We start from the raw sequence: 21682 nt of genomic DNA on the forward strand, positions 1-21682 counted from the left end.
AGACGCAACGAGATCCACTCGTTTGCTCAATACTACGGGGAGTCATTATTTGAAGCATGGGGTCGCTTCAAGGAGTTAGAGCGGAGGTGTCCCAATCATGGCATCCAAGGGTGGATGATGGTGCAGATTTTCTATGGCGGTCTTTCTCCATCGTCTCGCACCCTAGTCAACACGGCCGCTGGAGGGTCGTTCTTTCAGAATACTGAGGAAGAAGCTCATGCCATCCTCGAGGAGCTCGCGTACAACAACGACCAATGCCCTTCCGAGCGAAGGATTCAGAAACGCGAGCCAGTCACGCCCGAGATGGAACTGATAAAAGCTCTCGCAACACAGGTGGCCGACCTCACCAAAATGCTCCACGAGCAGAAAGCTACAGTTCATTCTGTCCAAGCCCCTACTCCCGAGCTGTGCTTCTGGTGTGCCGGCCCTCATTCTAGCGATGAGTGCGCGCAAGGGAACAATGGCCAACAAGCAAATTTCGTCAACAATCTGCCAGCCAACCAGAATTATAACAACTACAATCAAGGCCCGAGGAGCAACTATCAGAATGGGGGATGGCGCGATCCCCAGACTAACATGCCGATGCAACCCGCACCGCAGGCTCAGCCTCGACCGCCTCAGAATCAGTCCCGTCCACCGCCATATCAAACCCCACCATTGCGAGCTTACAAGAATGAGACCAATCTCGAGGAGCTCATAGCTAACTTGGCCACGCCGAAGACCGCCTTCGTGAATTCCACCACCGATTTCATGAACGATACGAAGACGGCACTCTCGAACCAATCGGCTCAGATCCGAAATCTCGAGACGCGAGTAGGGCAACTCGCAACAGCCATCCATACACGACCCCAAGGCACACTTTCAAGCACCTCCGAAGTTAATCCAAGGGAGCATTGCAATGCTATTTCACATCAACATGTTGCAGTCATCGAGAGCTCGAAGAGAGAAGAAGAAGAGGCTGCCCCGGTCACCAAAACGCCTAAGCCGCCCTCATCGGTCCATATCTATGAGATGACACTTCCATTCTCGCAAAGGCTCACGGTGGCACTTTCCGCCGAGTGTAGCGCACTTCTAAAACACAAGCTCCCGCCAAAGTTAGAAGACCCGGGCAAGTTCTCATTGCCGTGCACTATTGGAGACATCTTTATCGAGAACGCTTTATGTGCTCTAGGTTCGGGCATCAACCTCATGCCGTCGGCCGTCTTCAACAAACTCGGGGTAGGTGAACTAAAGCCCACGCGCATCACTCTCCAACTGGCAGATCGGACCGTAAGGCACCCGCGCGACTTCGTGGAAGACCTTCTCGTTAAAGTCGGAAAATTCATTTTTCCAGCCGATTTCTACGTCATCGACATGGACGAGGACCGCGATATCCCCATTTTCTTTGGAAGGGCTTTCTTTTTTGGCCTATTATTTTTTTTTACGTGGAGGCCTTACGTTGTAGGGTAGGGGTGTAATCGGGTTGGGTTAATCGATTTTTTCATGTTCTACCAACCCGAATCGCTACCACTAATTTTTTAATTTTAAAACCCAAACCAACCCGATTGAAAGGTAAAACCAAACCAAACCAACCTGAAAATAATCGGGTTGGTTTGGATTAGTTTTTTCAGATTATAATTATCAACAAATGACTTTATAACTCGAATGAAAATCATATACGTATATTATATCTAGAACGTTTTGTAAAAAAAAATTAAAATTTTACTTATCTTTAAAAAAATTACGTATTAAAATAAAAATTACACATAATTTTAATTATCAAGTTTTCATGTAGTCGTATATAATAAAGTATAATACTGGGTATTTTTTTATTTAATTATAATATTATTAAAAAAACTAATATTTTTTTTTAACAATAGTACATATAAAATATTTGCAATCTTACAAAAATTAAATAATTAACACTATCGGGTTGGGTTGGTTCAACCCAATCTCACGACTATAAAAAACCAAACCAACCCGAAACAATTGCGGTTTGGGTTGGTTACAACCCAAACTTCATCGGGTTTTATTGGGGCGGTTTAAAAAATAGTGCGGTTTGGTTTGAATGATCGGGTTGTTCGGTTAGACGATTTTGATGAACACCTCTACTATAGGGCACGTTCACATGGGAGGAAATGGAGAATAATACAGTAGTGTGACATGTCATGATCTTTGTCCACTACTAAAAGTTTCTATTTTTCTTTTTTTTTTTGGAAAATATGAATAATATCATCTGTATGTAATCGAAATACACAGTTTATGCATTCAGTTTCTAGAAATATCAGATATATTCATTCAGTTTAATATAATTATCATATATCTTCCTTACAAATATGTTATATTACAAATATAACAATTTTCGTTTATTTTTTACAAAAAAAAAAAAATTGAACTCCCCAAAATACCCTTAATGAAATAATTTTTTTATTCTATTTTATATTAAAAAAAATTAAATTAAATTTTTTTTTTATAAAAAGTTAAAGATTTCTTTTATAAACAGAGATTTTGATTTTTTTTAATAAAATAGTAAATAAATACTTATTCTATTAAAAATATTTTGAGGAGTTTAAATTATTTTTTTGTAAAAAATAAACGAAAAGAGTGATATTTGTAATATAATATTTTTTTAGAGAATTTATGTTATTTATATTAAATTTAAGGAATATGTTTGATATTATTTTACTTTTTTATTATTATTATTCAACTTTAATCATCTTAACATATTTTTTTTATTACTTTATTGATATTCAACACAGATATTGGGACATGTCACGTTGTCACATGTATTTGATGGATGCTGCCGGTGTTTGAGAGAGAGAATAAAAAAAGCATTAAAAATAGGGTCCTACACGTGCAGTAGAAAAAAAAACAAATTAATAAAAAGGGAAACATGGAGATAAAGTTGAAAAAAAAAGCAATAAAAGGGGCCTTCTTTTTTGGCCTATTATTTTTTTTACGTGGAGGCCTTACGCTGTAGTTGACATGTCATGATCTTTGTCCACTACTAAAAGTTTTTACTTTTTTTTTTTGAAAATATCAACAATATCATCTGTATCTGTATGTAATCGAAATACACATCATTCAGTTTCTAGAAATATCAGATATACTCATTCACTTTAATATAATTAGCATATATCTCCTTTACAAATATGTTATATTACAAATATAACCATTTTTGTTTATTTTTTACAAAAGAAAAAAATTGAACTCCCCAAAATACCCTTTATGAAATAATTTTTTTATTCTATTTTATATACAAAAAAATTAAATTAAAATTTTTTTTTATAAAAAATTAAAGATATCTTTTATAAAGAGAGATTTTGATTTTTTTTTAATAAAATGGTAAATAAATACTTATTCTATTAAAGGTATTTTGGAGAGTTCAAATTATTTTTTTGTAAAAAATAAACGAAAAGAGTGATATTTGTAATATAATATTTTTTAGGGGATGTATATGTCATTTATATTAAATTTAAGGGATATGTCTGATAATTCTAGAAATAAAAAGGATAAATCTCGCATTTCGATTAAACACGAGAGATATTCTTGATATTTTCTTTTTTTCTTTATTAAAAGGAACTTGCATGTCTATTATTGATTGGATTACTCGTAAGGCATCATTATTTATTATTGGGCCGGCTAGGTATCTAGCCTAAATTGACTACCACTTTTAAAATTCTAGCCAAACTATCACAAAATTTAAGTAACTAGCCCAATTCACAACCAAACATTATAATATTCCAATACTACCCTTCGTTCAAATAATACACCGCCAAACACAATTTCGTTACCCTCATTCGAAACTCAAACCACTCCGCCAAATAGAATTTCTTTTCCCCTCATTCGCGGACACTGAAACCTTCAATCCCTCAGTCGATTTCGAATCCGTCGATCTCTCCCCTTCCGAGCCGACGAAGAAAAAATGATGAGTAACTCAACCTTCAATCTCTGTCAATTTCAAATCCTTCAATCTCTCCACTTCCGACGCCGACGAAGTAAATAGGTTAGTAAATATTATTAACTATTCTTTGCAATCTCATAAAACACCTAAACTGAAACCCTAGACCTCATCCCCGTTCACTTTTGTGTTAGATTAACCATTAAATTGTAAGTAAATATTATTAACTGAACCCTAGACGTCATCTCCGAACGATTTTGGGTTAGATTATTCATAAAAATGATAAGTAAATATTATTTACAAATCGCCGTTCGATAGTAAATAATATTTACAAATCGCCGTTCGATAGTAAATAATATTTACCATTTGAAAAAACCAACATACCTGTCTCAGATCGAAGACCTAGGAATTCTGGCGGAGAGAGCGTAGATGGCGGCGATTATGCAATTGAAGAGCGTGAAGATGAAGAGGTGGCTCCGGAAGATCGCGACGGTCTCGCGGAGGAGATCGGCGAAAATCGGGATCAAGTAATCGGAGGATTGAGCGAGGACGAAGCTACGTTCTGTTGCTGGAGGTTCTGATGGCGGTCGGAGCGAGCATCGGCGGAGAGACGAGGGAAACGTCGACGGCTCTGGCGGCGGAGTGGCAGAGGAAGATGGACGCGGCGGACGAGGACAAAAGCTTGTGATGAGAGGAGAATCGTCATTGCAGCTCCAACTATGGTGTCTGTGAACTTTCCTTCACGAAGATGGCCATCGAAGATTTGGGCAAAATGGATACGGTTATGTAGGGATGATGGCATTTTTGGTAACCTAATTTCACTTTGGCTATTCTTTTAAATAAGTTAATAGATTGGCTATAATTTTAAATTACCCCTTATAAACAGGTTAGTTGTTAACAAATCTCTTTATTATTCTTATTAGAGGAATATTGTAAAATTCTTGCACAAAATTTTAAGGGAAATAATAATAATAATAATGAATCAGTCAATTGAATCAACATAATGATTGTAGGTGTGTATTGGAATACAATATTATTATAGCTAAAATTTGGTTAGTTGTCTAATGATTTTTAGATATTTTAAAATATATAAGTTTCAAATTATGAATTCTTTGACTATTAATATTTAGGGGCCGTTTGGTTTAGTATTCTAATTTTTTTTTTTTAATTTTATTTTCTGATTTTTATTTTAAATTTAAAAAACAGATTTAGAATTACGTTTCAGAATATTTTAAAATGTTGTTATGGTTATGTTTTACATTTAATTGTTTTAGAGTTTAATTTAAAATATAAGAGAGATAAAATAGAAAATACATTTTTATTGTTTTCTGTTTTTTAAACAAAATTCAAAGAGAAAGAAACATGATTCTAAATCTTTTTTCTAAATTAATAATAAAACATATTTTTTAATTGTGTTTTCTAAAATTTAGAATTAGGAAACAAAAAACAAGAATAGAATCACAAATGAAACAGGAGCGAAATGACTACGCCAGAACTTTGATTGAGACCTGATTATATGTAATTTAATCTTTTATTCAAAATTAATCTACATTAACAAGTTTTTTCGTTTCATGATTATACATTTTATTGTAGGCAATTAATATTGTACTGGTATAGAAAAGTTTTGGAAGCGTCAGATGGGGTGACGTATGATGGTAGACGTCATGGTTTATATCCATAATAATAATTTTATAATAATAGAGTTGGATATGTGATATTAATAAAATGCATAAAACAATCAACATATGTTATTCATTTCTAAAACATATATTATTCCTAAATTATTAAATATATATATATATATATATATATATATATATATATATATATATATAAAACACATAAAAGAAATGGCTTAAACAAAGACTTTTTAAAGTCATCACTGGCATTCAATCATACACAAACACCACAAATATTCCATTTATTTTTTCTTTTCAAAACTACAATAATTTCATTAAACTCTATGAAATAATTAAAGCTCTTATCCAAATCTGACGTCGAATCATGTCGTCGTTTGCACGATTTTTCCACACTCGAAAACGATAAATCGCAAGTAATATATAATAATGTTAGGAGAGAGAAACAATAATCAAGGACGGGATAGGTATTTAGCTCAAACAACTTACTATTTTAAAATTATAGCTCAATTATTAATATATTTAGGAAAGTAGTCAATTTGTTATAATAACATTACAATATTTCAATAATACCCTTAGTGATTGTTATTATTAACTGTCAAAGTAAATAATATTAACGGTAACTAAAAAATAATAAATCACATTATCCGTAACAAGAACAACAGTAAATCTTATTAATAGTAACAAGAACAACAATAAATCTTATTAACTGTCATCCATGCCGTTTCCGGCGCCGAAATCCAAGTTTTTATCAAAGTTTCAAACGGCGAAATCTCAATCCTAGCTTTCGATCCGAACGCCGCCGTTAATTGGATCGCCTCTAACGCTGCTCCATTCTCCGGCAAAGTCTCGCTAGTCTACATCGAAAACGAGGTCTTGACATTCGGCGACAAAACTCTCAAATCTCATGTTCTTCCAGAGATTTCAAGACTAGACTTGCGACCTTCAAAAGGTCGGATCGGTGCAGCCGCGAGAATCGCTGATATTCGAGATCATTTTCAGAGGAGGATCGTCACGGTTAATCGAATGAACATTCATAGATAATCCGATTAACTATCACAGTTAATATGCAGAACTGAACTTGCGACCTTTGAACGGTCGGATTGACGCAACCGCAAGACTTGCCGATGTTCGAAATCGTTTTTGGAAGAGGTTTGTGACAATTAATCAGATTAACTGCGACAGTTAATTGGATTAACTGTCAAAACAAAAAAAATCCTAAAACCTAAAATCGCCACAACAATCATCATCCTTTGTAGACTCACAACACAGCCTCCCTTTAGTCCTGTCCCTCCAAATCTCCGAGAGAAGCTCTGGTCTCTCCTCCACCTCATCGGAATTGGATTCCGATTCCTCCACCGAGGCGGAATCTCCGCCGTCTTCGTCGAGCTGAAATTTCAATACGAGTTCTTGAATCTTCTTGGTGAATTCCTCGTCGGAGAAGGACCAGGTTCGGCGACAAATGGAGGCGCCACCGTGCCGAAGAGAGCTAAGGGAATCTCCGACAGACGAGCGTCCATCTCAAGGAGTACGAAAAAAGGAAAAAAAAACAACAAGATTATAGAGGTTAGGTCTTGCAAGGACGACAAAAAATGGGGGATAATCCAATTCAAACCCGTCGGCGATACTTCAACCACCATTTATATAGATAGGAGATATATAAATTAGGAAAAATGGTATTTTGGAGAATTATGATTAATTTGGCTATTTCCCTAAATAAGATAATAATTTGGCTATTAATTTAATCTCTCTCTTTTATAACTACATCTTACAAATCTCAATAATTAATCTATAATCCTTTCCTTCCTCTGAATATGAGTCAGCTGAAATGTGAACTGAAATATATATGTGAGGGCAAGGAATTTTTTCTCTTCGGTCTTCACCCTGTAAATGTCTAAATTTAATAATGTAAATTTTTTAACAACTTGATAAGTAATCTCTATATATTGTAGCAATCTGAAGCTACACAGCAAAACACGGAGAAAAAAAAAAAACAAAAAAATGGACAAAGGTAGCATCGCTTTCTTTCCAACTTACAGACCGCCGGTGCCGCTGGAAATTTACTCATGTCCGGCAACCGGAGCTTCCATTACCAAAGCCGACGAAACTCCGATGATCACCGAAGAAAAAAACACCTTCGCTTACAACTACAACGCCACTCTCATCCCTCCCAAATCTCTCAAGAAACTCGTCACCCGCTCCGAGCTGGCTTCTAAACGCATCTACAAAGCTGAAGATGTCGATTCAGGCCGTCTTTCCGGTCTCGTTTTCGTCTCCGAGAGAGGCGAAGTTCAGCATGAGATCCTTCACATAGGTCTCCGCTTGAACGACAAAGTTGAAGTCTTTAGCTTGGCCGAGATTTTCGGCAAAGCTGACTTCGATGGTCTCCGTATGGAAGACAGTGGTTGCTTCACCGATGACTATCTCGTCTATGTGTCCACCAAAAAAGCGCATCCTAAACGCCGTCAGCCGTGGACTGCCGTTTATAGAACCCATCTCACCACCGGGAAAACAGATCGCCTCACTCCAGAAGGTAACGACTTTGTTTGTGTTCTATATTCATTTATGAAATATTAACTGATTTGTATATGTGTGAATTTTGGGATCAGGGCAAGCTGATTTAAACCCTTCGGTGTTGAAATCGGGGAAAATGATAGCTGTGGCGTCGTTCCAAAGAGGGACAGAGAAAGAGAGTGGGTGGATGGGAGAGATTGAAGATCTGAGGACCAACATTTACGTGATCGACGTCGAAAATCCCACGAAACGCAAGCTGGTCGTGGAAAATGGTGGGTGGCCGACTTGGGGGAGCGACTCGGTCTTGTTTTTCCATCGGAATCTCAATAGCAGCGATCCGAAGAAAACGCCGTTGTGGGGTGTGTTCCGTTTCAAGGCCGACATCCAAAGAATCCTCGACGGCGGCGCTATTGCTGACGCGTCGACGATCCGACGTGTGCTTCCGGAGAAGATCAACGAAGTCGAAGCCGACGCACGAACTCCGGCTGCAATCGACGAGAACCGAGTCGCGGTGGCCACTATTCGCGTGGCCTTCAATAGAAACGATTTGGTGAATAAGCGTACGGCTGATCAGTATCGGCAGATCGAGATATTCGAGTATTCAGAAGCCGGAAAACAGGTCGAGCCGATTCAAATCACTGCTGCGATAGGAATGATGGCTGACCACTACAATCCATTTGTGATTCATGGGAGTGACCGAATCGGTTATCACCGTGTTAACATGAGCATTATCGATAATGTATTATTATTGTTATTACTCTGAATTAGTTAACTAACTTATACGTTGATGCAACTATATTAATTTGGAGAAATATTTGTATAGAGTGGAGGTGATCTCCCAAGGCAGTTCCATAAGCTAGAATCTCCAGATCCAAGGCTGGGATTGTTTAGAGTGTCGGGGGTGTTTCCGACATTCTCCACCGACGGAAAAAGGCTGGCATTTGTTGACAATGAGTTCAAGTCTGTTTGGGTTGCCGATAAGAAAGGCCTGCGCATTGTTTACAAGGTAATAATCTAATTACATCAAGTTGTCATCGCCGTTAGATAAACACGATTAACCGAGACTTATTCTGAATTATAATCATATTCATATACAGACGAAAGTGAACAACTTCTTCGCGCCAGTTTGGAACCAAAACCCAGACAAGGACACCCTGTACGTGTGTGAAGGTCCCGCTTTCAGCGCAAAAGACGAACTTCACATCTGCGCAATTAAGAAAGTGTCCGCCGCCAAACAGACACGTCAAACACTCACAAAATTTGCCAACAACGCCTTCCCGTCCTCCAGCCCAGACGGTAACTAATTCTAACCGCCTCGAAATCAGCTCTCAATTCTGCGAATCCCAAACTTGATACTCAACGTGTGTGTAAAAAAAAAAAACAGGGAAGAAACTAGTTTTTCGATCGACGAGAGACTATCTGACGAACGAAACGAAACACAAGAACCTATACATAATGGAGGACGCGGAGGTCGGGGAATGGGGAGACAGCGATAAGCCGGTGACTAGGCTGACATTCAAGCCGTGCACGGACACTCATTGCAGTTGGTCTCCCACGGGAGATTGGATCGTCTACTCGTCGACCCTGAAAAAGCCCGCGGGAGCGCCTCCTCTGGACTTCGGGCTTGACCCGGGATACTTTGCCATCTTTCTTCTGAGCGTGAAGAAACCGGATGTGATTGTGAAAGTGGCCGGGAGCGGAGACGGGCTCGCGGGCCACATGAACCATCCCTTCTTCAGCCCCAAGGGTGACAGCATCGTCGTCACAGCCGATCTGGCAGCGGTTTCGTGTGATCCGGTGTCTCTGCCTCTCTTCGTTCATTCTGTGAGGCCTTACGGAGATATATTCACCATCGACATCGACAACACCGACATTGAGAAGAACGAGGATACGCAGAATTTCAAGCGTATCACGCACAGTAGGTACGAGTATTCGACTGCGTCGTGGACGGAGTTTCAGACGACGGACCCAAACGCCGCTTGGAATCTGGAACTCGGAAACAACAGGCGATACACTCCTTCGTGTCCTTATGCGCATCCTGGTGGTGCTGAGAGTTGGCACATGACCGGTCACCTCTGCCTCGGACACAAGAGATGTTGCTGATTATTCCCTTTCTTTTTTCTGTTTTTTGCTTGTGTGCTGTGATTTCTGTGTTTTTTCTGTTTTCCTTTTCTTTTCCAATATCCGTTGCTGCGATTTCAATTTCGTTTGTTTTACTACTGCAATTTCCATCTTCTTTTGTTATCTCGGATTTCAATGCGCTGAGTTTGTCAACCGAAGTTCAAAATCTCAAACTGATTACGAGTACAAAGAATTTCTTGGTTTTTTTTTATCAGCCCAGTGACTAATAGATACAGCTTTTTTTATTATTAATATTAGAATTCTCGCTTAGCATTACACATGATAAACGAATCCCGTTCAACAGGATTTGAGGGAAAGCTCTCCGTACTATTGAGAATGCTATGGCCCTTCTAGCACCTTTCCCTTCTTCGGTGGGACGTCCCTCTACGACGGTCCTTGGGTCCTTTCTTTTGGTACATGTGACCTAGAGCCCACGGCTTTCAGGTCGGAGGATGGGGTTGAGGATTTTATCCCTGTTACAACATCCATTCTTGAATCGGAACTCCAACCGGATCTCCCTTTGCCTGTCAAAAGGACACCGGAGACGCACATTCTTGCCGTTGAGTCGTGGGGTCATATCCTCCGTCCTCAGCAGAGTATGGAAAACGTCAAGCACGTGGATCGTATCCGAACTCAAAACAGGGATCTACAAGTTCCAGTTTCGGTCCTGTAAGGATAGAGACTTAGTCCTCCATCAAGGCCCGTGGACCATAAAAAGGAGCTCAGCTCCTGGTCACGGCCTGGCCGGAACACCTTACCTTGGAGGAGATTGAATTTACCCACTGCTCCTTCTGGATTCGCCTTCACGGGTTGCCCCCAGCAGCCGCAAACCAGAGCACGGTGGAGAGACTTGCGGCTCTCTTCGGAAGGATTGAAGTTTGCAATCTCAAGCCACAGGATCGCTTTGGAGCCTGGGTGAAAGTCGAAGTTTCCATTAACGTCTCCAAACCCATCTTCCCTGGCTTTTTCCTGGATAGAACAAATCAACCCCCCATTTGGATTCAGGGAAAGTACGAGAACTTAGGGATGTTTTGCTACAAGTGTGGTCGCCTGGGCCACAGACAGCAGGAGTGCACCATGCCAATGGAGGTACTGATCGTCAAGGAGGGCTTCCTGAGGTCCCGCTGTATGGGGAGTGCCGAGGGAGGACGAAGACGGGCGGAGGGGGCTAGAGCAGGGATAACGAAGCCATACCCTCAGCCGTCCCATCCGGGCCGCAAGACAGTGGAGAGCACGCGAGCTGATCCGCGCGTGGAAGAGTCTCGCCCCGAGTCAAGTACAAGGTTGGAGGAAGACAGCCCCTCGACTGACGTTCCTCTACTCCAGGCGCATGATCGGGGTAAGGGCATTGCCGAAAGTAGAGGTAAGGCCGCTTTGACGCGAAGAGACAAGGAAAAAGGCGTGGATTTGACTGCCACTTTGAGTCCCTCTTCTGAGAAGGCTAGGGTTAGTGTCCCACCTTTAGATGGAAACTCAGTGGGCCATCCTCCTTTTGGGCCCTTTCCACAAGGCCCAGTCCCCTCCTGTTTTGTTCAGCTTGCGAGTGGGCCTTCCCTGGGCTTATCCAGGCCCAACCCCTCCTCTTGTGCTACGACCCAAACAGCCTCTTCCCGGCCTGCACCCAACCCAGCGGAAATTCGTCTGTTCTCTAAGTCCCTCCAGAGTCACTTTGGCGCTGTAGCGGACGTCAAGTTCTCAAGCGAAGCCAAGAAGCCTAAGCACCGCCCCCCGCTCCGGAAGACGACGACCTCTAACGCGGCGGCCACTCTTTATTAGAAATCAGAGCTTAGTGTTTGTGTTTTAGCAGCTTGCTTGTTATGTACGGATCTTTGATCTGAGGCTTTTTTTTTTTAAGGCAGCTTTGCCGCAGTGGGGAGTGAACCCACGACCTCCACACAGGAGGTGGTGTGGAATTACCACTAGGATATCCTAGGTACCACTTGATCTGAGGCTTTTATTAAAGCTTTTATCTTATTTGTTGTTTTACCTTTATATCCTTACTTAACAATATGTAAGTGGGGGCTTTTTTGTCTTTGCGGTATCTTGTTACCGTTGCCTCTTTATATATATGTTTGTATTATTCTTTTTTGAGTTAATGAGAAAATCAATTTACTTTCTCTTCTTCTTCATCGCAACTTTTCTCTCTGAGAAGTTTATCCCCAAATTCTCAAATCTCCGATTCAGATCTTGAAATGGTATAAGAGCGACTTTCGCTTCTCTGAGACTGATTGGAAATCCTGTCCGTCCTCTTCCTTTATCCTTGATTCCTTATCTGATTTTCGACAATGTCGACTGAAGAATCATTGACCGGAGAGCTATCGGCGATGGGAAATTCTACAAGGAAAACTTCGAACGACGAGGTTCTTGATCCCTATTTTTTGCATCATTCAGATTCTTCGGGGATGATCTTGGTTACTCAGCCGATGAATGGCGAGAATTATCATTCTTGGAGCCGATCTATGAAGATGGCGCTATCGATCAAGAACAAGCTAGGATTCATTGATGGATCAATTGAGAAGCCAGACGGATCGAATCTCAATCTTCTCAATGCCTGGCAAAGGAACAACAACATCGTTATCACTTGGATCCTCAATTGCTGCACTAAAGAAATCGCTTCGAGCATAGTTATCAGCGATTCGGCAACTGACATTTGGAAGGATCTCCAAGAGAGGTATGAACAAAGCAATGGACCAAGAATTTTTGAGCTCAGGCAAGAGATTATGAATCTCGTCCAAGATCAGAGATCTGTTGGCGTGTACTATACGAAACTCAAGACTCTTTGGGAAGAACTGAGTATCTACAGGCCAGCATGTGTTTGTTCGTGCGGAGGATCAAAAGAACTGCTCAATTTCATGCAAAATGAGTATGTTATGAAGTTCCTGATGGGATTGAATGATTCCTTCAACACTGTTCGCGGCCAGATCCTTCTCCTTGATCCTCTGCCACCTATCAATAAGGTCTTTTCAATGGTGTGCCAAGATGAAAAGCAGAAATCAGTGAGCCTCAACAACCTGGCTCAGCAAGATCAATCCAACTCTGTTGCTATGGCTCTCAATGACCAGAAGAAATCCAACAACAAGAAGGAGCGTCTCTACTGTACACACTGCAAGATGACGAATCACACCGTAGACAAGTGCTACAAGCTCCATGGTTATCCTCCAGGATACAAGCCCAAGGGAAAGAACCAGATGAACGTGTCTGAAAGTGGAATTGATGGAAAGCAAGAATCAGGTGGAGGAACTATTGCAAATCTGACGAATGAGCAGATCCACCTTGTATATTGACTTGTTTTTATTTATTTATTACAGTGGCGATCATTAAGAGTGAACCCCAATGATGATTTGGACACAGGAATTAGAGCTTTTGAAATCGGAATTGGTTGAGAAAACGACCGAATAGACATGTTGTGGATAGAGACTGTGTGAGCTTTGTGTGAAAGCTTTAAGAATTTGGTAATCTGATACGTATAATCAGGCGACTGTAAGTCTCTCCAGTTTGAGCTTAAGTGAGTGCAACTCGAGGTTCATTCTCTGTTAATGCCTTAATTAGTTCTGTTTTTCTTTTCCTTTTTCCGGTTTTGGGTGCAAGCTGAAAAAGGAAAGACAACAAAAAAATGATCTTGGTAATGTAATGTTGTCAATCATTTTCCTGCTTATCAACATAAGTTTGATGGGTTTGCTAACACCAAGATAGTGTTTTTGTTGTTGGATTGGATCAAGTGATACCATGAAAAGAATATTTTGGGAGATTCACAGGCCCTGAAAATGAACTTACCAAAGGGAATAAAACGTTGTCCAAAATTGGCAAATCAAACAGTTGAAGAACAATTCAAACACAAAGTAACTTCAATGATAAGCACCGATCTTCATGAACGAGTACACCTACGCCCAGTAGTCGTAAATCGCTTATTGTTTGCCAGCTGTAGATTCCAAGCCGCGTTCAGGTCCGTAGTCGGATATTCCGTCCACGACGCAGCCGAGTACTCGTATCTACTGTGCGTGATACGCTTAAAATTCTGCACATTCTCGTTCTTCTCAATGTCGGTGTTGTCGATGTCGATCGTGAATATATCTCCGTAAGGCCTCACACAGTGTATAAAGAGGGGCAAAGACACCGGGTCCGTAGAAACGGCGGCCAGGTCAGCGCATATAACGATGCTGTCGCCTTTTGGACTGAAGAACGGATGGTTCATGTGGCCCGCTAGCCCGTCCCCACTTCCGGCCACTCTTATCACGACATCTGGCTTCTCTACGCTCAGAAGAAAGATGGCAAAGAATCCGGGGTCGAGTCCGTTGTCCTTTTCGGGCGTGCCTGGAGGCTTGTCTCGGGTTGATGAGAATACGATCCAATCTCCGCGAGGAGACCACTGGCAATGTGTGTCGGTGTGGTCTCCGAATGTTATCCTCGTTACACGTTCATCTTCTTCCATGTCACCGTATTCCCCGACCGCAGCGTCCTCCATTATGTATAGATTCTTGTGCTTCGTTTCGCTGCCCAGATGGTCTCTTGTAGATCGAAAAACGAGTTTTGTCCCTGTTGCATTGAGTTTCAACATCCACATAAAATGATTCATAGGTTTGAGAGCTAATTCAAACAAGGATTTTTTTTATATAATAATCCTGAACTTTTTCTAACTTCTTCTTCTTCTTTTTTTTAAGCGTTTATGTCCTTAAACTATAAATGTGTAGCATTTGAATAATTTTTTGAAATTATTATAAACAATTTATTACTTTCAAAAAATTAATCTTGGGGTCAAAAAATTTTTTTAAACCGGATTAATGTACATTTTGACTATTTCATTAAATTATGAAAAACTTTGACTATTTTACAAATTCATAATTCTAAATTGACTATTTAGCTAATAAATACTTACAAAAATTCAACGCTCAAACAACTTTTATTAAAAAAATAATATTCTAAAAATTCTAAAATTAACTGTTTAAGGTCAAATGATAGGATTTTTATTTCATATAAGATTAAAGGGAAAGCAGTTACCGTCTGGATTAGAGGATGGGCAGGCGTTATTAGCCACTTTGGTGAGTATTTGGCGTTGCTGTCTTGCGGCAGAGACGTGTTTAATAGCGCAGATATGCAATTCCTTTTCAGCATCGAAAGCAGTCCCTTCACACACATACAGTGTGTCCATATCCGGGTTTTGGTTCCAAACTGGCGCGAAGAAGTTGTTGGGTCTCGTCTGTATATCATAACTCACACTTATACTTATTTCGGTTTATTAAGCAAGTCATTTAATGACTGCAGATTTAAATTTGAAGTACCTTGTGAACAACACGCAAGCCTTTCTTATCGGCGACCCAAATGGACTTGAACTCATTGTCAACAAATGCCAGCCTTTTTCCGTCGCTGGAAAATGTCGGAAACACCCCCGACACTCTAAACAATCCTAATTCTGTATCCGGAGACTCCAGCTTCTGGAACTGCCTTGCTCGATGACCTCCACACTATACATATATTATTTACATGTAATTACTGTATATGCAATGTATGTGTAATTACTATGCTAAGATTCCCTCGCAAACTCACGATGTTTATCGTTGTAGCATCGTGAGTTTGCGGGGGAATGTTAGCATAGTAATTACAAGCATGATGTAAGGGTAGTTTAGTTTTACGCTATTTATTATCTTGCTTATTTATATTAATCTTTGATGTATTATTGGACAAGCAATTCACAATGTAACCCTAATAATATTCAGTCTCTTTTTCGTTTCTCTGTCAATCTCTTTTCTCTTTTGCAAAGTTATCAGTATGTACACGTAGTTGCAGTGAAGTATTAAAAGTACCTTATCAAGAATCTCCGTGTTACAACGATGATACCCGATTCGGTTACTCCCATGCATCACAAATGGATTGTAGTGGTCATCCATCTTTCCCATGACTGAAGTGAGTTGAATTGGCTCCACTTGCTTTCCAGTAGTTTCCGAGTATTCGAATATCTCGATATGCCGATACTGATCAGCCGTACGCTTTTTGGCCAAATCGTTTCTGTCGAAGGCGAGGCGAATAGTGGCCACCGCGACTCTGTTCTCGTCGATCGCAGCCGGAGTTCTCGAATCGATCGCCACGCCGTCGATCTGTGTTGGAAGCACACGTCGGATCGACGACACGTCAGCGACAGCGCCGCCGTCGAGGATTTTTCGGATGTCGGCTTTGAAGCGGAACACGGCCCACAAGGGCGGTTTCTCCGGATCGGTATTGACGTTTCGGTGGAAGAATAAAACGGAGTCGCTTCCCCAAGTTGGCCATCCGCCGTTTTCCACGACCAGCTCGCGTTTCGTGGGATTTTCGACGTCGAACACGTAAATGCTCGTCCTCAGATCTTCAATCTCTCCCATCCACCCACTCTCTTCCCCTGTCCTTCTCTGGAACGACGCCACGGCTATCATTTTCCCCGATTTCGACACCGAAGGGTTTAAATCAGCTTGGCCTGTTCCAATATTCATGATTACATTCCAATTAGTCGCATTGCCGAGTGAGCTCAATAAACAAAAATTCAATTAGTTACCTTGCGGAGTGAGGCGATCTGTTTTCCCGGTGATGAGATGGGTTCTATACACGGCAGTCCAAGGCTGTCGGCGTTTAGGATGCGCTTTTTTGGTGGAGACGTAGACGAGATAGTCATCGGTGAAGCAACCACTGTCTTCCATGCGAACGCCATTGAAGTCAGCTGCGCCGAAGATCTCGGCCAAGCTAAACACTTCAACTTTGTCGCCTAAGCGGAGAGCTATGTGAAGGATCTCAAGCTGAACTTCGCCTCTCTCGGAGGCAAAAACGAGACCCGAGTCGACATCTTCAACTTTGGAAGAAGCGAGCTGAGAGCGAGTAACGAGTTTCTTGAGAGAGTTGGGAGGGATGAGAGCGCCGTTGTAATTGTAAGCGAAGGTGTTGTTTCCTTCATCGGTGATCATCAGAGTCTCGTCTTCTTTGGAAACTGGAGCTCCGGCCAAAGGACACGAGTAAATGTCCAACGGCACCGGCGGTCTGTAAGATGGAAAGAAGGCGATGCTTCCTTTGCTCTCTCCCATTTTTTTTTTTTTTTTTTTTTTTTTTTTTTATCTAGCTGCCTGTTATTCAAATTGCTTACATAAAAATTTGGCGTTGACTGACTTAGAGGAACATATTATGTATTTACTTCTACTTCTCTCTCTTTTCTAATTTTGATATATATGTTACAATTTTCATCATGATGTGACATCAATTTTGGATGAAAGCTTCAATTATTTGGTAGAGTATAATTACTGTGGTCTCAATTATTTAGTAGACATATAATTATTGTGGTATCAATTATTTGGTAGACATATAATTATATTGCTAGGGAGTGGGAACGACTTTAAAAAGTCTTTTAATTTTTTTTATTTTTTATTATAAAGTAGCAATTTCAAACTTAATGTTTAACAAAATAGTCAAGGTTTCATGAGTTAGTGCATTATAACCATTTATAATGTTAAAAGACTAATACCCTTAATGTGTGAGTGAACCCGTTTTTCTAATATTTCAAAATAATTAATCTAGATGTCCAAAATTTTAATCCACTATTTTTAATGCACTTATATTATTTCAAAAAATTTAATCGTGCCTTCAACCCAAATATTTAATCATCCAACAAGCGACATAATATTTGAAATATAGTCATCTGCAACGAAGAGTCAAAATACTTAATCATGCTTTCAAAAATTTTAATCCACCGTTCGATAACAAAAACACTCAAAACCGAAAAACATAAGAAGAAGAAAAAGATAGTGATGACAGTTGTGACGCTTTCGGTCTCTTTCGCGACTGAGCCGTAATCCTCCACGGTGTCGCCACTGCCGCTGTTACTTTTGACGACGATCTCAATCTGGCTATTCAAATCCAATTTCAACCTAGCTAGGCCAAAATCTCCAATCTTGATGACATATCCAATAGAACGTTGCTCGGCTTGATGTCGCCGTGGATGATCGGGTGATCGAGTCCGTGGAGATACTCCAGACCTCTGGTTACATCCACTGTGACGGAGCATCTCTTCTTCCACTCCATGAGCTCCTAGCACTTTCGATAGAGGAGAGCGTCCTGGAAGTTTTTGTTCGGCATGAGCTCGTAGACGAGCAACATACGGCGGCGCTTGCGATCAGATGAGAATCCGAGGAGAGAAACGATATACGGAGACTCGGAGACGGAGGCGGCGAAGAGAAGCTTGTTCTGGAACTCTTGCTCGCCCTGGATTGAGCCTGAGTCCGTGACCTTGATGGGGGCGAGGATGAGCTTCGGGGACGGAGAGCCGCGGAAAACCGGACCGAATCCATCCTAGCCGAGGCGGCGAGAGGCGGAGAGCGGAGTAAGGGATGCGATACGGTGGCTTCGATAGAGTCTCCAGCGCGGTGCACTTTCTGGTGACTTTCCGGAGATAGACGACGAAGAAGATGATCAGAGGAACTCGGTGCGAGAGATTCAATAAAAAAAGGGAAAATAAAGGGATTTTAGAGAGCTTTTTAGAAAAAACCATGTTTTTGTTTTTAGAAAAAACTAAACTGTTCTGGTGTTTGGCAAAACTGTTTTTACAAAAAACTTCAAAAACGATTTTAGATTTTGTACATGAGATGGAAAAACTAGGATTCTTAGCTTTTAGAAAAAGTGTTTTTAAGTTTGATATATAAATTACTGTAATATCCTCATACAAAATATTATTCATATATATATATATATATGTATATAAATAAGCATATTAATAATTATTATTTAATTTTTAAGAACATATCTATTTTAGTCTTTTTACTATAATATATTTATTTTACCAAACGCTAAATCAGTTTTTGTTATCAACAACAGCTGTTTTATAAACAGTTTACCAAACACTTTGTCTGTTTTTGAAAAAAACAATTTTTTTCAAAAACTGAATCTAAAAACATTTTTAAAAAAAACAAAGTTATGCCAAACGGGGCCAATAACAATTGTAGATATATAGGTCTATAATTACTAATAAAAATGTAAAAAAAATATAATTTAACTTATTTTGGTTCAAAATATCAAAGTTACTACTAATTGAGACTAGGGACCCTTGAGACTATTTCCCAAAAAAATATCTCAGCAAGCCAATCAAACAATTTAGGCCCAACCATCAAGACTCAGCCCAAACCCAATTCTTAAGTCCCTTGCCTATTGGGCTTCGGTCTTGGGCTTCAAATATTACAACAGTGTCCTTTCTCAATGGGGATTGGACATAAGTATTAGTGATGTCAAAGTTTCTTTACCAAAATCTAATTGTGAAAATAGCCGAAAGTAGTTGTTTTCTGTATTATTTTTCAATATTAGTTGTTGAACCTTTTAATTTTCATTAATAGCCATTTTAATTTTTGAAGTGTTTATTTTCACCTTAATAGCTATTAACCAAATTTTCAATAATCGTTTATCAGATTTCAATAACTGTTAACAAGATTTTAATGTATCAATATTTTGAACCAGATTTTATTATTGTTAACCATATCTCAACTGTAAACCAGATTTCAATAACTGTTGGCCATATTTCAATAATTGTTAACATATTTTAATAAATGTTAACCAGATTTTAATAACTGTTGATCATATTTCAATAATTATTGACTAGATTTCTAAAAAAAAGGGTTTTTTTTGTCCGGAAAAAAGAGAAACAGTTATTGTTGAAATGTTTTGAAAACACGAGCGCGAGATAACGACTAAGCTAATTTAAAGGATTAATGACTTGTCACGCTTGTGATCACTTCACTTGGATCAAGATTTGGCTGTGTATAAAAAGAGGGAGACGGGTTTCTGTCAAAGTAAGGAGTCAAGAGAGAATCCTAGTTAAAGTAAATCCAATGACGCCATTCACAATCTAAATTCAAATCAGCTCTATAAATATATGCATTGAAAGAGAATTCGACACTAACTACTGTTATGGGTCATTTTCCCTTCACAAGAAAAGTTACGGCCCAACCCAAAAGACGCGTGTGCGAGGCCTGTCCCAAAGAGAATCACGACAAGACAAGGGGCCACGTCATCGGTAGTTTTATACATCCCATGGCAAGTCACGACACGTCACGTCCTCGGTAGTTTTATACCTTGTGACCCTGGCAAGTCACGTCACGTCACGTCATCGGTAGTTTTATACCTTGTGACCCTGGCGAGTCACGACACATCACGTCATCGGTAGTTTTATACCTTGTGACCCTGGCGAGTCACGTCACGTCACGTCATCGGTAGTTTTATACCTTGTGACCCTGGCAAGTCACGTCATCGGTAGTTTTATACCTTATGACCCTGGCAAGTCACATCACGTTCGGCTACCCAGGACTGGAGGCAGCCACCCGACCGGACAGGACGCGTCACGTCCCGTTACTCCCCCGGTGAGACAAGGACAAGCCTCCTGGCAGGGCAAGTCAAGTCACCCGATCGAGCAGGACAAGAGGCCACGTCATCGGTAGTTTCACGCCTCATGAATAGGACGCGTCACGTCCCGTTACTCCCCCGGCGAGACGAGACGAGCTTCTTGGCAGGACACGTCAAGTAACCCGACCGAGCAGGACAAGGAGCCACGTCATCGGTAGTTTCACGCCTCATGACCCCGAATAGGACGCGTCACGTCCCGCTACTCCCCCGGCGAGACGAGACGAGCCTCTTGGCAGGACAAGTCAAGTCACCCGACCGAGCAGAACAAGGGGCCACGTCATCGGTAGTTTCACGCCTCATGACCCGGAATAGGACGTGTCACGTCTTTGGCGAGTCTGGTGACCCCCTGACAGGTCCCATGACCCTTGGGCACGTCCAGTGACCCCCTTGGTGAGTCTGGTGACCCCCCTGACAGGTCCCTTGACCAGCAGGTACGCCCGGTGACCCCCCGGTAGGTCCCATGACCCTTGGGCACGTCCAGTGACCCCCTTGGCGAGTCTGGTGACCCCCTGACAGGTCTCATGACCCTTGAGCACGTCCAGTGACCCCCTTGGCGAGTTTAGTGACCCCCCTGACAGGTCCCTTGACCAGCGGGTACGTCCAGTGACCCCTTGGCGAGTCTGGCGACCCCCTTGAGAGGTCCCGTGACCCTTGGGCACGTCCAGTGATCCCCTTGGCGAGTCTGGCGACCCCCCTGATAGGTCCCGTGACCCTTGGGCACGTCCAGTGACACCCTTGGCGAGTCTGACGACCTCCCTGACAGGTCCCGTGACTCTTGGGCACGTCCAGTGACCCCCTTGGCGAGTCTGGCGACCCCCCTGACAGGTCCCGTGACCCTTGGGCACGTCCAGTGACCCCATTGTCGAGTCTGGTGACCCCCCTGACAGGTCCCTTGACCAGCGGGTACGTCCGGTGACCCCCTGGCAGGTCCCATGACCCTTGGGCACGTCCAGTGACCCCCTTGGCGAGTCTGGCGACCCCCTGACAGGTCCCATGACCCTTGGACACGTCGAGTGACTCCCTTGGCGAGTCTGGCGACCCCTTTGACAGGTCCCGTGACCCTTGGGCACGTCCAGTGACCCCCTTGGCGAGTCTGGTGACGCCCCTGACAGGTCCCGTGACCCTTGGGCACGTC

The 21682-nt window shown here is 41.4% G+C and overlaps 2 protein-coding genes and 1 non-coding gene across 3 annotated transcripts; 1 reads left to right on the top strand and 2 right to left on the bottom strand.

The window, feature by feature from the left end:
* On the bottom strand, window positions 1-104 carry LOC149399887 (small nucleolar RNA R71). The gene has a single exon (XR_016296872.1). It is a non-coding gene; the product is annotated as a small nucleolar RNA R71 (small nucleolar RNA).
* A 7347-nt stretch (window positions 105-7451) lies between these two features.
* On the top strand, window positions 7452-10330 carry LOC149399888 (uncharacterized). Its single transcript, XM_089613915.1, has 5 exons — window positions 7452-8050; window positions 8127-8770; window positions 8855-9037; window positions 9129-9327; window positions 9416-10330. Exons 1-5 carry the CDS (start codon window positions 7519-7521, stop codon window positions 10132-10134), a joined length of 2277 nt encoding a protein of 758 aa, XP_089470041.1. The 5' UTR covers window positions 7452-7518; the 3' UTR covers window positions 10135-10330.
* Window positions 10331-13804: 3474 nt separating this feature from the next.
* Window positions 13805-17288, bottom strand: LOC149399889 (uncharacterized). Its single transcript, XM_089611784.1, has 5 exons — window positions 16673-17288; window positions 15951-16594; window positions 15429-15611; window positions 15148-15346; window positions 13805-14685 (listed from the first exon to the last, which is right to left on the bottom strand). Exons 1-5 carry the CDS (start codon window positions 17190-17192, stop codon window positions 14018-14020), a joined length of 2214 nt encoding a protein of 737 aa, XP_089467910.1. The 5' UTR covers window positions 17193-17288; the 3' UTR covers window positions 13805-14017.
* Window positions 17289-21682: the final 4394 nt, after the last annotated feature.

The sequence above is a fragment of the Urtica dioica genome, chromosome 4, assembly GCF_054948205.1.
Source record: "Urtica dioica subsp. dioica isolate 48M chromosome 4, U.dioica_male_clone48M_v1_H2, whole genome shotgun sequence".
Lineage (NCBI taxonomy): Eukaryota > Viridiplantae > Streptophyta > Magnoliopsida > Rosales > Urticaceae > Urtica > Urtica dioica.

Excerpts from the sequence above, each read along its gene's own strand:
- LOC149399889 (XM_089611784.1), bottom strand. The coding sequence starts at position 17,192 with ATGGGAGAGAGCAAAGGAAGCATCGCCTTCTTTCCATCTTACAGACCG. Across the intron at positions 15,612-15,950 it reads ACACGGAGATTCTTGATAAG|TGTGGAGGTCATCGAGCAAG; the intron begins GTACTTTTAATA and ends ATATATGTATAG. Across the intron at positions 14,686-15,147 it reads CCCATCCTCTAATCCAGACG|GGACAAAACTCGTTTTTCGA; the intron begins GTAACTGCTTTC and ends TCAATGCAACAG.
- LOC149399888 (XM_089613915.1), top strand. The coding sequence starts at position 7,519 with ATGGACAAAGGTAGCATCGCTTTCTTTCCAACTTACAGACCGCCGGTG. Across the intron at positions 8,051-8,126 it reads AGATCGCCTCACTCCAGAAG|GGCAAGCTGATTTAAACCCT; the intron begins GTAACGACTTTG and ends TTTTGGGATCAG. Across the intron at positions 9,038-9,128 it reads GCCTGCGCATTGTTTACAAG|ACGAAAGTGAACAACTTCTT; the intron begins GTAATAATCTAA and ends ATTCATATACAG.